Source organism: Podarcis tiliguerta, assembly GCF_965153285.1.
Source record: "Podarcis tiliguerta genome assembly, chromosome: 5".
NCBI classification, from domain to species: domain Eukaryota; kingdom Metazoa; phylum Chordata; class Lepidosauria; order Squamata; family Lacertidae; genus Podarcis; species Podarcis tiliguerta.
This window is the reverse complement of record NC_139538.1, coordinates 57,716,639-57,734,138: the sequence shown is the minus strand read 5'-3', so window position 1 is coordinate 57,734,138 and position 17,500 is coordinate 57,716,639. Positions and strand designations below refer to the sequence as shown.

Below are 17,500 nucleotides of genomic sequence, written 5' to 3'. Positions count from 1 at the left end.
CTGGTGAGCCTGGTGCTAACTCCTGCCTACCTCCTATCCCAGCCGCACCATTGTAATAACTCATGCAAATGTGAGGACTCTAGAGACAAAGAGAGGTCAAGTAAATGGCTCAGGGATTCATGTCGACAAACAATATTAGATGTAAAATGTGTACCTTTGACAAAAGTATTAATATAGTGCTTTTGATTTTTTCCTGATGAAAAGTGAAAAGTAGTAATTATGGAGTGACAGAGGAAAATGAAGTTTTGAACCAAAAGGCAAAGTTCGCAGATGAAAAAACCCAACCCAATTAGCTGCTTATGAGGAATCGAAATTCAGAGCATTTGCTCTTCCATCTCCCCCAACAACCTTTTGATTGACTCTGCTTAGATCTGTACAGCAAAGCAGATAAATCGACATGCCACATGCATGTGATGCTTAATCATTCGTAATAGCCAGATTTGCCCTGACACATAATTTGCGGTATCAAGCCATTTTTTTTTCTTGCTCACTAGCATTCTGCTGCTTGGCCTTTGCTTTATAAAACATTTAATAATTTTCTTTAAAACATCAACATGCTGATATATGACTGCCCCTTTGTTTGCCTCCTGGAGGGGATCATGTATGCTCTTCCTACTGTGCTTTGCATGGTTTGTCACGGGCGAAACGACAACAAAAACCTCATGTCAGAAAAGGAGAGGAACCAAGTTTCTGATTTTCTGCTGTTGTTTTTTTACAAGCAGCCACACCCTGTATAAAGGCCATCAGCCCTAGTGAAGGTTGGACAACTGGTGGAGCCACAGTCATCATAATCGGCGACAACTTCTTTGATGGCTTGCAAGTTGTATTTGGAACCATGTTGGTCTGGAGTGAGGTAAGCTATGGTCTATGAACTGTAACTCCCCCCCCCCCATGGTTTTTTTCTTTATGCTTTCTTAGTAGCATGAGGCATCATGAAATTTAGTTTTGAAGTTCTTTTTTTATACTATGAGTGTTTCATGTGGCAGTGGACTAAACATAGGGAAATATGCATGAGGTACTTAAAGGCCCTCTAGTGGAAGGCCTGCTATGGAAATCTTCCAGATTCAAATGGGCAAATTAAAAAAAATTACCAGGAACAGGTTTAAGGAAACATATGGAGACAATTTTCATATGAATGATGCCCTGTGGCCTTTCCTGCAAACTAAAACCAAGGATCGTTTGCAGATTTTTTCCCCCATTTTTTAAAAAAACCTACTAGTACCCTGATCTTACGTTGTGACAGCAAGACAGCAGCATTTTGATAAGAAGGCCCAATTTAGACCCATTTGACTAATTACATCAAATTGACAAGTGTGAGTACTATCACTACAATCTTGACTGAAATTATGTTTACTGTATGGTTTTCCATAGCTGATAACACCCCACGCCATCAGAGTTCAAACCCCGCCACGCCACATTCCCGGAGTTGTTGAAGTAACTCTTTCCTACAAATCGAAACAGTTCTGTAAAGGTGCTCCTGGACGGTTTGTCTATACCGGTAAGTGTAAAGCTTCTTTGTTTCTTCTAATCTGTGTCTTGCATACTTTACTGATGCAGGGAATTAAAACATTGGATTTTCATTTTCATGTTGGTACAGTCACATTAGTAAATCTGTGAGCCGGTTTGAAGCAATGGGTCAATCTCAAAAGGCACCTTTAACTCTGAAGGTGCATCCTATGTTCGGATAATTTCACATTTATTTCAAGAAACTGTTTTGTGTTTTCCAATACAATTATGCTGTAATATAAAACAAGGGATGTTATTGACAGTTTAGCTGGAAAAGTTAGGCATGAACTCAAGTTCTGCCAGAATACTCTTTTACAAACATACATGTACCAAAGAATGTCAGGGCAACTAAATACTTCCATGAGTGGAGTGGAACGACTTCTGCTGGTGCAATGGGACTTCCCCCTCTCTCCTCCAGATGTGTACACTCTGTGCCATCCTGGAATACTGAGAAGAACTCCCAAACAAATTTAGAGGGTCAGGGGGGAAGGTGAGGGAGGAAAAGTCCTGTTGCATAAGCAGGGAATCATTCCACTCATGCAAGGATTTACTTAAGCACTATATTAAACAAAATCCTCAGATTTTGTTTTTTAAAATAAGGAGCACAGACCATTCCTATATGCTCAGCCATGTTGATAGGGACAGATGATTCCTATATCCACAGCTGGCTCCCAGTGCATGGAAGTGGGCTTGAGTAACCTGCAAGCCATGACCCCATTGAGTGGTAGTGCGGAGAGTGACTGTTTGATGAGTGAACATAAGATACCCATGGCCTTTTGGTCTTAGTAAGAGTTAGTATTCTGCAGCGCATGCGCACCTGAGAGGCCTCCAGAAGAAGGGAAGAGGAGTTCATTGAGTTTTATAGTCATCCCATCTGTTTCATTATGGCAGTGCTAGGCTGCTGAATCCGGCCTGTGGGCTGGATCCTTATCTCTCCTACAGACCTTAGGTTAAATTTGACAGGTGGGCAGAGTTGGCATCACTATGATGGTAGGCGTCCTGTTTTGGTTCAAGGAGATGATCAACTATGTATACCCCAGCAATCGGCTGATAGTTGGGTGCTGCAAAGCACTGAGCACATGGCAAACCCTCTTTCGTCAAGCCTCATTTTTACATACCCCACATTTGATGTCATATGTGGAGGCTAGGTGGGTGTGGCTTGACCAAAATAGCCTTGTGGACCAAATGAGGAACCATGCCAGGACTGCTTAGGCTTGAGGGCTGGAGGTTCCCTGCTCTCCCATTATGGCATTAACAACGGATTATGCCCAGATTTTGTAGCCCTCATGGTAAATAAATAATTTGTTAAAAGCCTCTGTGGGTACAAAGGTGGACATGTACCTCCCTCCACTAAAAGACAAGGCAGCGTACATACACATTGTGCTGGTTTTAACCCTTGCGAGTACGTTGAAATGTTACTCAAGCTATTCTAAATCCCAGTGGGACTATGGTGATTCTGCCTGGTATTTCATGCTTACATTTTGATGAAATTAATGAGGTGCTCTGAGATACCATGTTTGGAAATACGTTTTGCTACTGAACAACAACAACATCTCATGACGCAAAATTTGGAAATAAGGACACGTGTTGCATTTAATGTGCTTCAAGTTTATTTATTTATTTAAAACGCACGTAATGGTAAGGTATAACAATGTCAGAGAGCATATTTTTGAATTTTTTGTCACTAATTTGTACATAATCCTTTTGACATGAAAAAAATGAGTGTAGGAAGCTTACTAGACTGAAAAGATGAATGTGTATCAGGGTCATACTCCTTTACTGACAATGTCATCTGGAAGAGATGTAATCAATTAATATGTACAAATGAACTACATTCATCTTAAACAGACATTCCTTTGCTAGTTTATCATGACTGTGGAAAATACTAAAGCCTGATAACATAGAACTTTCAAAACATGTTGCTCCGAAGTAACAGGTTTGTGACATAACTGAAATGTATACTAACTACCATGGTACAGTTTTGTATGCCCATGAATTCTCGTTGGAAAGCTTAGGTGCACATTCTGAGGTGGCACAGTGGAGAAGACTCTACAATGTCAGTCAATGTGCATTGAATTGGATGTAAGATTTCAAAGGTTGTAAACCCTAAGGGGGAGGGAATCCGAAAGGTAGTTCTACCACCTCATGCTACACCCAGTTAGACTCTTTGTTTATTTAACATGACTATATTATGCACAGAGAAGTGGTTCATAACTCAGAGCACATATTTTTGGACTGCTTTTTTATTATTTATGTAAACCACTTAGAAGTTTTCTTACAATCAAGTGGTATATAATTTTTGTTAAGTAAAATAAAAATAAAGGTATATGAGCACCAACCATCTTTCTATGGTCAGACATGTACGTTACAAGTATCGGCCACAATCCAACACAGAATTAGGAAAGTTTTAGCCCCTGAAGTCAGGGCATTTAAGCATGCCAAATCTTCTGATAGATTGTGGCCATGAGCAAAGAGTACCAAGAAGAGAGCGCCCCCTTTAAGAGAAAATCTGAGGTTGAGGGAACTGAATAGGTTGAGGCCATTGGCAATTGTTATTATCTGGTCACAGTGCATCCTGACTTCCTAAAAGTTCTCTTCTTGGCTGTCTTAGTGAGACAATAATTAGTGGTGGCTATAGTGGTGATAACTTTGGCAAGGTTTACAGCAGGGATATCAGAACCAGTTGAGTCTCAGTAGAGCTGAGGTGAGTGGCTACTTTGGAAGTCCTTTAATAACACTCATTTGTTTCAGCTGGTCTTTCCCCAATCAGTTGTAGTCCTGTTCACTAGATGGAGGCTGGAATACCATGTTGGAGTCTATTTTTACTTTTGTGACTCTGTTTTTATTCTTGTGGTTTTCATTTTCTGTATAAGTAATATTGATTTTGTATTGTTTTAGTTAATACTGATTTCTTGTACTTGTAGTTCTTATAAGCTGCTTTGGATGGGGTTTGTCTGGAAAAGCACCATACAGATATTTTTAATGCTATGGTCTTCCAGATGCTATTGAACAACAAACCCCATCATACTTGACCAGCTGTTCTAAGTGGGGCTGATAACATCTGGAGGGCCATAAGTTCCCCAAGAATAGCCTAGTTATTATGATATATTAAGGAATATTATATAGATGAAATGGCAATTAAAATAGAGGATATGTGCAGGTGTGGTAAACACTTTTGCAGACATGTTTCATGGTGGTTATGATGCAACACTGTAGTTTATGGATTTCTTTGAGTGTCTGATAACTAAAACATCTGAAGAGCTACTTATATTATTAGCTTCCCAGAGCCTAGCTGGTTTTATACTGGGAGTCTATTCTGAAAATGTCTGTTTGCAAGTAGTCCTGCTTAGCTCTGTCAGGATACCTGTAAGTGTTTATGTCGTGGGGTCCTCTCTCTTTTTCTTTTTTTAAAAAAGCAGTTATTTATAATCCTGATACATTAGCTAATGTAAATGGATAGTTCCACCGACTTCAGTGCAGGCACTAATGAGAACCTGGCCTCAGTCTTCAAAACTCAATAGATAAATGGAATTTATTGAATGGTTCTCTCCACATAAACTTTCATAGTTTTACAGTGTTTAAAAGTCACATTCTCATAAAGATCAATTTATTCTTTGTCCCTTTCACCAGAAGTCATAGGAAATGTTAAAGAACGACATTTAAGTGAATCAAAGTTACTAAAACTGCTGTGGCTGCAATTAATTTACTGGAAGCATAAAAATAAAGACTTGCAAGACTACACGTTTCAAATGCTTTTTAAGGGGCACGGAAGCCTATATGGCTACAGAAAGTAAGAGGAAGGGTAAGGTCACAGCCTGTCTGACCTGGAAACTTCAGTCTGATTTGTATTGCCCCCAAATTGATGGGGACAATGAGATAATCATTGGAAATTACACTCACCATTGAAAACTGAGCCAAACTTCACTGTATTTCACAATATGAAAATTATGTGGCCCCATAAGAGGGAGGGGCAGAATCCCCAGGGCATCTGTTTTCCATCAGTGTCCCACCATGCTTGCAGTCTGGCTTGGCACTCTAACATTTAACCTTCTCAGCATGAGGTGGAACAAAGGGCAACAAGGCTGCAGAATAATGAAACAAGGGTGCAGTGTGGTGGAGAAAACTGCTTTTGAAAAGTACAGAAGTTGAGACATTTAAATGACGTGTGTGTGTGTGTGTACACCAATATAAAAGTACCAGATTTTAAACACAAGGGAAAACAACAACACAGCCCCCCTGCACCAGGCCCTATTAGTCACATATAGTAAGATTGCTGTTCTGTTTCTCAGCAGGCTGAGAGGAAGGTCTATTACCATCTATCCATGCCTTTTTGCCTGCTGCTTTCAACTATTGTAAAGATACAATTACCTTGGGAGATTGTGGCAGTTCAGTTGATTAGCACGGTGAATTAAAAGAATGAGTCACAAATGACATGTCCAGCTCTTCTCTACTAGTCCTTGGAATTCCCAGTGTACCTCACCCTTGTTGTAAGAAGGTCAAAAATTAGAGAGACATAACAGTTTTCAAGCAGCTAGCACTTAGGAGCAGAATTAACAATCATTCTGTATGTAATTGCCAGTTAGTAAATTGCCTTCTAGACTGTAAAATGCAATATAAACTGGTGGGCACCTAAAATTAAATTAATGAAATATTTGCTGCATTTAAAAGTGAACAGTGCAAATTAATAATTGAGTGCAGTACTTGTTTTAATATTTGTCAAGTAGTGTATCACTTGCTTGTTTAATGACAATTAAAATTGTTCTTACCTGAAAATAAAATTCTTGGCATATTTAAATTAAGCAGCTTTCTGCAGGTTAGATTCATCATTTTACTTACTAGCAGTCATTGAAGGTTCTTAAATTAAATATCTGAGATTACTTTTTAATTAGATTATAAGCATTGCAATGTTATTTGATTACAGCAAATTGTGATTTGTATGCTTCTAAATGGAATTATGTTGCAGTTAGTATTTTTTTTTTAAAGCACACATTTGAAACTAAGAGGAATCATTATGTATGTTGTCTTTAAGAAAACAGTAGTATGTGTACACCAGTTTGGGTGTAAGCATGTCACTATTTTGCTGGAGTGCATTTTACATAATAGTTTCCTGGTGGGCAAAAGAAAACCATGCCAAGCCGTATCTCTTTCAGCTAAGTGTTTTGCAGCCCATTTCTTCCTTCTCCTCAGTTTGGTTAACTTTTGTTCACGCAAAAAAAGAGTACAGGGATTCAAGTATCACTTGCAGTACACGAAACCCAATTGCAACAACAAGGGTAAACATATCCAACACCAAAGCAGAAAAATCTGAATGTTGAACCATTTCCAGGCCTTTGACACATTCACTAGTTATCAGAATAACAATTATTCCAGCACCAAAAAACCCCATTCAGCTTCAGACTTATGAAATGATTACACAACAAGTAATCACTCCTCTTGATAGACTACTTATGTGTAAACAAAAATGCATGATACTCCTACGCTTGCTCAATATTGCAGGGAGAGGAATATCTTGTATTTGTAACTGTATTTTTGTTCTGGGTGTTCCAGGGTTAACCATCTGTATATTTATCCATTTTAGCTAGTACACATTGTTTTAAACCACTTCACCCTATGAAAAGATCTCACAAGCTTTGAGCATTTAAGGATCTTCCGTGTAAATTCCAGTGTGGCTTTGTCAATGGGACTGCTACACTGTGTTCAGAGTCAATAGCTCCCTTCCATCACAGCCAACACAAACTAGCTGTCTCATAGGTCAGTGCTCTTTAAACAAATTACTTGTATCCACAGAGCAAATGATTGTTAATTGCCTCCCACAAATCATACTATTTTTACTATGCTAAACTAAATGCTAATGCCTTAGTTAAATTCAAACCACCTGATAATTTCTTGTACATATTCAATTATAGTTCTTAACCACAGAACTTTGTCATCATGAAAAATTATTAATAAAACACAGATAATGAATGGTTAACATTGGTTGGCTAGCACTTAAAAAGAACACTTACTGCTGTTTTGGCATTCCTAGCACTCCTAATTGTCTCCTGCTTGCTTTTTAATTCTTTCATTATCCACAAGGCATCCTTCTCTTTTTATAGTATTGGTTATTTATTGATCAGGCCAATAAATCTGGACCAATACAGTTGCTAGGAGGTCCTTAAAAAGTGGGACAGATATTCTTATCTTTTTATCAGGATGGTTCTTTCTAAAATGTTCTTCAAAACTGATTGGCTAACTTGTGCTACCCCACCCCCCAGACAAAACTGTTACAGCTGATACTTTAATTTTACTATGTTTTAATTTTAAAACAAACAAATATTATGCTAGATAATAGCTTATCTAGCAAAAAACATATTTTATAAAAGCTGAGATGGGAAGATTCTTTTTAGATACTGAGAATCTGTTTAGCATTGTCTTTTCATTTTCAGTACCATAAGCATTTCAATTAGGCCGGCAATAATGGAGATAATTTTTTTTATTTGGTTTCCTATCACACTGACAATATCTTAAGATTGCATAAAACAGCTCATTTTAAACCGCTGCAGTTCCAATAAGTATAACGTGGTCATTGTTGTCCCCTTTCTTTTCTGTCTCAAAGGAGACCAGAAGAATGAGACATACCATTTGTGCTATTGCACAAGTAGACTATTTGTTCTAATCAGTGACACCCATTTACTAGAATTGCTTAAAATGAACTATACCTCATACAGAAATCGCACATTTAGAGTGTTCCATTCATCATCTGAAAATTGAGGGCCAGTAAACTTTTCTGTTCCTCCAGCGGGATCATAGACATGCATCAAAATGTTAAAAAATGATTGGTGAGAGAGAACTGTCACCCATTTATCAAAGAAAAGGAACATTATTTGCTAATTTCCCAACCAAGGCAGTGACAGGGTGCTTCGTCTTTAGACCCATGGTGACCAACATGGCCTTTTTGTTATTAGTACAAGTCAAGCGCTTTTTGGCTGTTGCTAACAAGACACATTTGTCTATCATCAGAGAGTGCTTTATTTCCTCCACCCCCCCTCCCAAGTAGCTGTGACCAAAGTCTGATCTCTGCATCACAACTGGCTCCACTTCTCCAGGTTGTGGCAGCACTGGGTAAAGGAGGAACTTATAAATCACAGAGTTTCTGCATGAAGGTGAAGTTATTGACTCTGTGGTACCAAAACTGACAAAATAGAACGGCAAGGAAATACTCATTCATCTCGCCCTCCCCTGCCCCCAAAGGACAAAAGGGTCATTTCCTTTTACTCAGTAATTGATAAAAATATGATCACATGCATAAAGCTCTTACTTTGTTTTCACTGATACTTTTTCTTCTTTCCTCTCTACTGTGCCTATGAAAACATCGTTACACGGGACAAATGAAAGACACACTATATCAAACAATTTTTTTAAAAAAGCATTTTTGTAATAGGCATTTCGTCTTTTCCTTCAATAACCAAGTTTTCAGCTATTGAAAACTTTTTCACACCTTCATAACTGTGTGGTACCAGGTGCCTCCAAAAATTGGTATTACACAAAGCTTAGCCCAAGTCCCACCTTAGGCTCCTTCCACATAAGCCTCAGTTCTGCAAGTCAACTCTGCTACACACAGTGGTTCCAAACATTTAGAAATAAGGACAAACTTGACATGATGTTAAATACAGCATACAGACTTTTAAAATGCAAATTGCATCCATGGAGGAAGAGAGGCTGATAATCAACAGGACCAGAGCAGGGACGGAGGGGAAATGTACCCCATTCCTACTTACTGCATTCCCAAAGAAAATGCCTCCTCTGAAGCTGGTATTTGCTTTGTGGGAAAATGCCAGAGGGGCATTTCCTACTAATCCAAACCACGCCCACCAACTGACGTCACTGGTGATATCAGCAGGAGGACATGGTTTAGTCCTGCAATGACCATGCGCCCTCTTTCCAGCAGTGAACAGGATCTCATAGTCAAGGCAGCAGGATTTAATCCCTGTGCAACAGATGATGAGTGAGGATCTTCTCAAAAACAGTTTGAAGCAGCTGCTACACTTCTGCTGCAAGTCAGTGGGTGGCAGCAACGGTGGAGCGAGGGAGAGTGCCCCCCCATCACCACCACCACCCACCCTTCAAATCAGGTGCTTCAAGCAGCACTTTTGAGAAGCGTTTTAAAGCAGCCTCCATGCTCCCGTTTCAGCTAAGATGGTGTTGTGTGGACTGCCTTATAGCACTCTTTGAAGCATCCACTTCCCCATGTCCATTAAACGGGAGAAAGAAAGTAAACTGCCCTAATGGACTAGCTTAGAGAGCAAAAACTGCCTTCCGTCTTATTTTTGCCACTTCTCGATAGTGTAGGCAGCCCCAATTGTATAGGTGTCAGGGACTAGCAGAATGCACTGAGGAAAGCAGGGCTAGAGTCCAACTCCAGAGAGGCAGGCAGTGGCCTGGGGGGGGGGGACCTGTACCAGCCATGAGGCGAGAATCAGAGGCAGGGGGAGTTTCAGAGGTGGGGAAAGAGGCAGGCCAGGCTAGTGAAGGGCCGGGTGCTTCCACACTGGCTCCCAAAACAAGGAGAGAATTGAAGTGGGAAGATCAGAAGCAACTTCCATGTCAGTGTAGTCTCTGGCTACATGCATGCTGCCTGTTTGGAGCAGGGACATAAAACTGGTGGAGTGGTCCCCAGTTGCTGTGACTGCTCCATAGAGCACAGACTTGAGAATAGCTGCCTAGATGCAAGACTGGTGTGTGTAGGTCTCCAGAGCTGTAGAAGCAGCATAAGAGTTACCTTTGACAATAAAGAATTAACTCTCTGCCGTGTGCATTCCTTGGCTGGGAAGCGCCCTTGGCAATAGGCTCTAGAGTTGTGGTGTTGACCCCATTACCCAGGTTAGACTACCAAACTAAATAATCCATTGGATCATTTCCTAGACCCTGGGTGGGGAACCTCAAGGCCAGGAGCTGAAATGCAATCCTCAAGGCTTCACTATGTAGCCCTTGGGAGTCTCCCCAGATCATGGCACACCTCACACTGTGCCTTTTCTACCCTCTTCTTGAGTGTTCTTGCTGGGCTGGAATGTGTTCTATAACACAGAGTCAGCCACGACTGGACCTAATGGTCGGGGGTCCCTTTACCCTTTACCTTTTATCTACCATTCACATTGTTGAAACACATTTAGAAAGAAGGAGAATTTGAATTTGGTGTCCTCACCTCCAAACAGCACTGGTTATTATCCAGCTGGAGCCCCATGCATGGTTCCAAAAATAAGAATAGTGTCCTAAACGTCACAATAAAGTATTGGGAAGTGTGCATTCAGCACCTGTTTGCTCCCATGATTCTCAGTTCAGCACAGGATGTACATGTGGAAACCTGCTTCCATACATGTGTTGCCTTTGTTACATCAGGGCGCTTTGTACCATTTTCACGGTACTCTTTCTACTGAGGGCAGAATGGGGCTCAAAATATCTCAAGGACTACAGCTGCAGGCAGCAGAGGAATAAATCTTTCATGCTGCATCCACTCAAGGGTCAGCTGGAATTCAGTCTTTAAAAGGTGGTGCAAATCTCTCTCTTTTACTATAGTGCCAAATAGAGGAGTAAGCACCAAACACAACAAATATGAAGAGGGACAAGCACAACTATGGTTTGCATTATTAAAATATATCTCAATTAGTGAAGCATCTTGGAGTATTTAATACTTAAAACAGAACGTATTGTTCACTTTGACACAGTAATCATGTTTCTGTACCCTATTGGGAAAATACTTCTATCATATTCGTAAAATGATAAATAATGTTGGTAAATATTCTGCCACATTAGTGAAATGTATTTTCAAAATGCTATGCTCCTTTGTATTAACCTAAATATCAAATGCTAGTAGTTTTATGCCACAAAAAGAATATGTATGGTTTTAGTTACTATTTGGATACTAGTTCTATCTTAGAATTATCTAACTGTTGTAGCATCATTAGCAATGCATCAATCCCTAGATAATAGTCTTTGTGTTGTCACCCACTAGGAATTCAGAATTGTGTGGTCTGTTCAAACACTCCTTTGGTTCTGAAGTTCAAACTGTTTCTTTGCTAGAGACATCTGGGTAAATTGTTGCCCTTTTTTATTAATATACTTGGTGGAACATTCATGGAAAGCCTGGAAATGCAGCAATATTATATGGTGAAAAATATTATATAGTGAAAAATGAAAACATGTGCCCAATTCTTCTAGGAGGTAGTGCATTGGGAGCAGACTTCCTTACTCTTATCCCTAACTGCATGAGGAACCATTAGTAGAAATAAGTGTTGTGTATGTGTGTTGTTTATCCATGATCCAGCTACTGCAGCTCTGTTAGAAAATTTGCATTAACACCCTTCATCTGTTTGGGAACTACACCTTGCCATTGTAACCTACTCCGTCCACCCCCCAAGATGATCAAGGCAAAATGATATGTATGTTGAGTACATGCACTAAGTATGCAATCCTAAACACTTTTACTAGTAAGCCCTGTTGAACTTGTGGAGACTTACTTCCAGGGCTTTTCCCCCCCAGCTGGAACTCTCCAGAACTTAGTTCCAGCACCTCTCAGGTGGGCACCATTTATAAGAGAACAAGGAAAGTGTGCATGGCAAGTTCAGGCACCTCTTTTTCTAGAAAAATAGCACTGAGTCAACATGCATAGGATTGTGCTGGAACACTTTGTAGGTGACAGTCTGGGAGGAAAGGAGCGTCTTGCTTGCTTGCTTGCTTGGACAGAGGCGGAGGCAGGCTTGGGCGCCATCCGCCGGCCCACATGCACCTTTGAGGAAGCCCCACCCTACCCTTCTGGTTTGTGTGAGTCGGAGCGGTATGAAGGCCTGCTCAGCTGTAGGGCTGGACAATATATCTCAGCTGCTGCTTCCTCCCCCTAAGGTGAGACATTGTGATACATCAGTATATCACAATATTTAGCTGCTGATATATCATGATGTTGAAAACCAGGTATTGCCCAGCGCTAGTTATATAACAACAATATGGAGAGGGAGGGAACATATTTGCTGAATTACTATGAATGCAATTTTTATGAGGATCATTAGTTTATTTTGCTGTAAAAGCCGGTCAGATTTAAAAGGATTAAAATCACTTCAAAAAGCTGACTTGCGTCAAACTGCACATGACTTTAGTCTCATTGTTCTGTCCTTAAGTGCAAGGGTTTGGGTTTTTGTTGTTGTTTTTAACAAAAAGCGAGCATAGAAGTCCTGATTCTGGATCAGCACCTTAAGAACTCTTGTGGTAGAACTGATCCAGACTGGGCCATGTGTGCCTCCAATTTGCATCACCCCAAAATGCCCCATTCATTTTATTCATGCCCGATTCAAATAGCCTTCATGCTATCTGTCAACAACACCCTGCACTTAGAAACAGAGCTATGTGGCTAATGCCACTTTTAGTTTGGCCATCAGGCTCAGGCTTTAGCAGGCCTCCATGGAAATGGAGTCCCCATAGTTGAAGAAAATCAGCAGTAAAAACCTCTTCATGTGAGGCCCCTTGTTCGCATGAGAACAAGGAATCTCTTGTTCTCTGGATTGTTTCACAACCGACTCTCCGTTTATCTCAGGAGATCACAGTGTAATGTAGGGAAACTGGCTATAGCTATGTTGAGCCTAAACTAATAGATACTGCATGAATTAAAACCCTAACCCTGGACCTTGACTTGTTCTCGGAAGGCAATATGAAGCCAGTGCAAATGCTGGAGTGTAATACACTTCTGAAATCTCACCCCAGATAGGAGGGATGCTGAATTCCGTACAAGTTAAAACTCATGAAGAGGCATTAAGAGCAGTCTCAAAACAATGCAAGAAAGCACAATAGGTCCGAATTGTTCAAAGGGGTTTTCAGCCTTTACGCCAGACAGAGTTGGTGAAAAACTTTCCTCATTACTGTGACAACCCGGGATCCCTGGCATTCAGGGAAAGCTGAAGGCTGTGAGTTCAAGCAGCTAAGAGACAGAAGTTGGAAATAAGGCTGGGATAATTAGCATTAAAGTTAGCTTTTTAAAACTAAATGAAATTGTTCCAAATGGAAAAGCATGACTGAGCTTTGCATACTTCAGTCTCTGACTCTACAGTACAATATTGATAATCAGTGATGAGTTGACTGTACCAGGTTTAGACTTCCCAGATTACCACGTCACAAACCATCTGGACAACCTCAGCCACAAACCTCTCAAACGTAATATTAAAATTGTAACTTTGGGTGCAGAGGTTTAGGGCCACTTCACACACCATATTTTTCACAGGTCCACAGAAAATATTTTACATGTATCCATGTAAGTTGGGAAAACATACATTTATGAATGCCTGTATTATGCAGGTGAACATGCCATGGGTCAGAATCAGCTATGGTTTGTTTGTGTGTGTGCATTGGCTATCATATAGTTTGAAGCAGTCCTTGGACTTAGCTATATTGATATCACTACTATGGACACCATCTTGGATCAGTCCAGGGCTACTTCACACATTACATTTCTAGGTGTGCCCCTTTGTTTCAAGTAGGTGCATGAAATGGAATGCAATTGCCACATATACTAATCCATGAACTGTGATTGGCTAAAGAGTGTAAACTTGGTGGCATTCATGAGTTTTTCTCTGCATCATGAATAACGTTGGCCTGTTCCTGAGAGCCAAAATTTGTTGAATGTCTTTGTAATAGGCCAGAGGATAGCTTAAAAAGAATTATATATGTGATCGATAAAACGATAATTTAAGCAGTAAGGCTATTGAGCTCAAAGAAATTTGGGCAACTGATCTGAAAAAAGCACATAGAATATGATAAATTGGAAGCACTGTATGTGTTCCATGTTGAAGGTAGTGCTTAACTGGTATTGTACTTTTGTCAAGTTGAGGCAAATTTTAAAAAGCCTATCAGTAAATGTTGGTACGGGGGTAATTCTGTGAGAACCTATATACATATGTGGTGAGAGTGTAGGGTGACCCAAACTTTAAAGCTGTGGGTCTTCCAAGAGATAAAGAGATACTGGCTATGGTTTCCCGCATCATACCCTGCAAAGATGCTGGCATCCTTGTTTATATTCCCTGATGCTTTGCAGCAGGTGGCCTGTAAAGCTTTGATTTGTTGTGGCTGCTGTTAGAATTTTCTCACCACTGGTGCTAGCCCCTCTCAATTAATGTTGGGCTTTCATTACATTCGTTAAATCGTGAGGGTAATGCCTCCAGACCACTGAACTCACAAGCCTTGCTTTGGATATACCTAATACCACGATGATAAAGGAGCTGATTCATTTGGGCATGATAGTGAATAGAAAGACTTTGTTTCAGATGTCCTGTTTGTGTATTCTGCTCAGTTGGATTACATACTACCAGAGAGTGCTTGGATTGGTTTTATTTTGCCTTTTATTTACTTTTGATGTGATTTGTTTTGTTTGAAAAGGTAAATTAATAAGTTCATTTTAAAGATATGAAATAATATTGGCTTTGGACTAGATATCAAGTTGTTTAGATTTCCTGCTTGCTTCTGTTGTTTTTATAATCACTAGGATAACCAGGTGACACAAAGCCAACAGCAGAACAAGAAAAAAGCAACATACTGTTTATTTATTACAAGGAGCTCAAACTTATGACTGGCAATGGAGATTTCCCTACAATAGGACCTTACTGTCCACTATAGGTTACCTAAAATGATATCTCAGTTGACATATGACTTGATAAGTTACTATCTAGATGGATAACTTTCCATGTGTTTAAAAAAATTACATTTTTAAAGCAGGAACCTTTTTTTTATTTGAAAGCACCTCCACATAAAAAATCTCCCTTCACATGGAAAGCTTTCACATGAACATTAATCTCTTTTTGATTTTCAAGATTTCTAGATGCAATGGGGTCGGTGGTAAAGCATGCAGAAGGCACTTAGTTCAGTCCCCAGCATCTACAGATAGGGCTGGTAGAAACCCCTGCCTGAAATCCTAGAAAGCCACTTCCAGTAAGTGTAGACAATACCGAAGAGTGGACTGACTCAGAATAAGGAGATGAGGACAAAGGGTTTCCCCCCAAGGAAATGACACAAAATTACATTCTATTGTGGTTGATTTCTACGATATGAAGACTGTGGGCAATACTGAAAATTAAGATGTCAGTGTTACTAATACAGATAATAAGCTAACAGCCTGTGATAAGTAATGAGTAGAGACTTAAAAGAAGAAGCTATAGACCCAAGTTCCCACTCTTAAATCCCACTTGGTGTACTTGGGCAAGTCATTTTCTGTCAACCAACACATTTCACAGGGCAAGTCCCAAGATCCTTGGAGAGCCTATGGATGTGGAGGTGAAAAAATACAGAATTCCTGCCCTCACACTTGAAAATCTGAGATCTGTTGCTAGCAAAGCAATAGAAGCATCAAAAGAGACTTTGTGAGAAGAGGAGACCAAACTACTATGTCTCGACAAGATACCATAATACTCAGGAGTCATGATAGATATAAGAGATTGGTCTGCCAGCTGATGTGAACTGGCCGTACTAAGGTCCTCGACTTCAACTTGGTCTCCTTCAAAAGGTATAATGCCAGAGTGTTGATCTCACTCCCAGATGATCAAGCAACTGCTGAGTTTTTTTCTAAGCCTGCAGACACCCAATGCACCCGCAGACATATTCATTCTTGAGAAAGATTCCTTTTTGAAGTATTCTAAGTGTTTTTGTTTTATTTTGTTTGCCCTAAAGAAAGTGCTGGCTGAAACATGCTGGGCTCTTTATATCCTTCATTAAAGTTTCCCATATATTTCAGCACCATTTTGAGATTTTGATTCTTTTTTTCCTTCACATCTATCACTTGATATTTTCTTGGAGAGCTGATAAACCAGGGCTCATTGGCTAGCCCCAGGATGTACCCCATGGACATTGTCTCCAGCATCCAGGCATCTGTTGTGGACATTTGCCATCTGTTGCAAACTGCTGAAAGCATCTCACTATCTGGCTTGGGTGGGAATCTGGACTGGTATCATGCCTGATACTTCTTACTTCCCTGTAATAGGGTTCTGTCCTTCCAGAGGTTGATATAGAAGTTCCCTTTCCTGTATATTTGGCTGCACTCCAGCTAAACTTGAATGTCCTCAACTCACGTTTGGAGAGATAAATGAAGTATGTTTGCCTGGCTTTCTGACATAAGCTATGAAGCCACATGGAAACTAATGCTGTATCATTCTGATGAATAGCATCCATGGAGGACTCTCTCATCAAGGCCATACAGAGGGAAAACAACCTTAGCTGAAAGAAACCTGCCTAAGCCACCATGTTTACTTTGGGCTTGTGGAAAAAACGGAATTGATCTCTTTGGGAAATAAGATATCGAGTGGCTCTGAAGTTGCAGTGTTATCTCTTGAGTGAATTCCAGAGTGTGAATGGCTTTGGTCAGTTCTGGAAAGTACTTGAAGGGAAGTCTGTTTCTGTGTTGGATTTTGTCTCTTCTAAGTGGCCATCCTTTTTTCCTGTGACTGAATCTTTCTGAGGCTAGGGTGACCAACCTGATTCTCTCCAGATGTTGTGAAGTTGCAGCTTCCCTCACCCCTAATCATTGGGCCATGCTGGCTTGGGCTGATAGGAATTGTAATCTACATCTGGAGGGCACCATGTTGTCTATCCATGCTCTGATGAATTTGCCATGTGTGAAATGTCAGTAGGAATGTGGTGTGCCCCATCATCTCCTCTGTGCTTTTGGGGTTACTTGTAGAGATAGGATATTTCACTAGGATGTTTTGGGAGGCTTGTTTGTTTTTCCATCCCTTTTTCCATCCAAAGGCAAATCCCTGAATTCTTTGGGGTACTGGAGAAAGAACAAGAATTTCAGCTTGAGAAGAATACCAGTGTCACCCTGTGCTTGCCGGCTGTAGCACCATGACTAGGATTTACAGTGCCCATTTGTCTTGTGGAACTACAGAAAGTGAAGAGTGAGGTCTCTGACAGGCAATTTCCTTTGCCTGCTCTCCTTTCTCTAGGAACTTCGTTTTTGCATGTTGCCCACATAAGCCTGGGGACAATGAGG

General features: G+C 40.3%; 1 protein-coding gene across 27 annotated transcripts in view; it reads left to right on the top strand.

Moving 5' to 3' along the window:
* EBF3 (EBF transcription factor 3) overlaps window positions 1-17,500 on the top strand; it is a gene marked incomplete at its 3' end in the record, with an annotated part of 178,522 nt that overhangs the window by 129,016 nt on the left and 32,006 nt on the right. For 15 of the 27 annotated variants that reach the window (XM_083439665.1, XM_083439659.1, XM_083439668.1 and 12 more), the window contains 2 exons: window positions 720-853; window positions 1,372-1,498. In XM_083439665.1, coding sequence (XP_083295791.1) covers window positions 720-853; window positions 1,372-1,498 — 261 coding nt within the window. The remainder of the gene's footprint in view (window positions 1-719; window positions 854-1,371; window positions 1,499-17,500) is intronic. The other 12 variants (XM_083439667.1, XM_083439658.1, XM_083439666.1 and 9 more) reach the window with 1 other exon arrangement.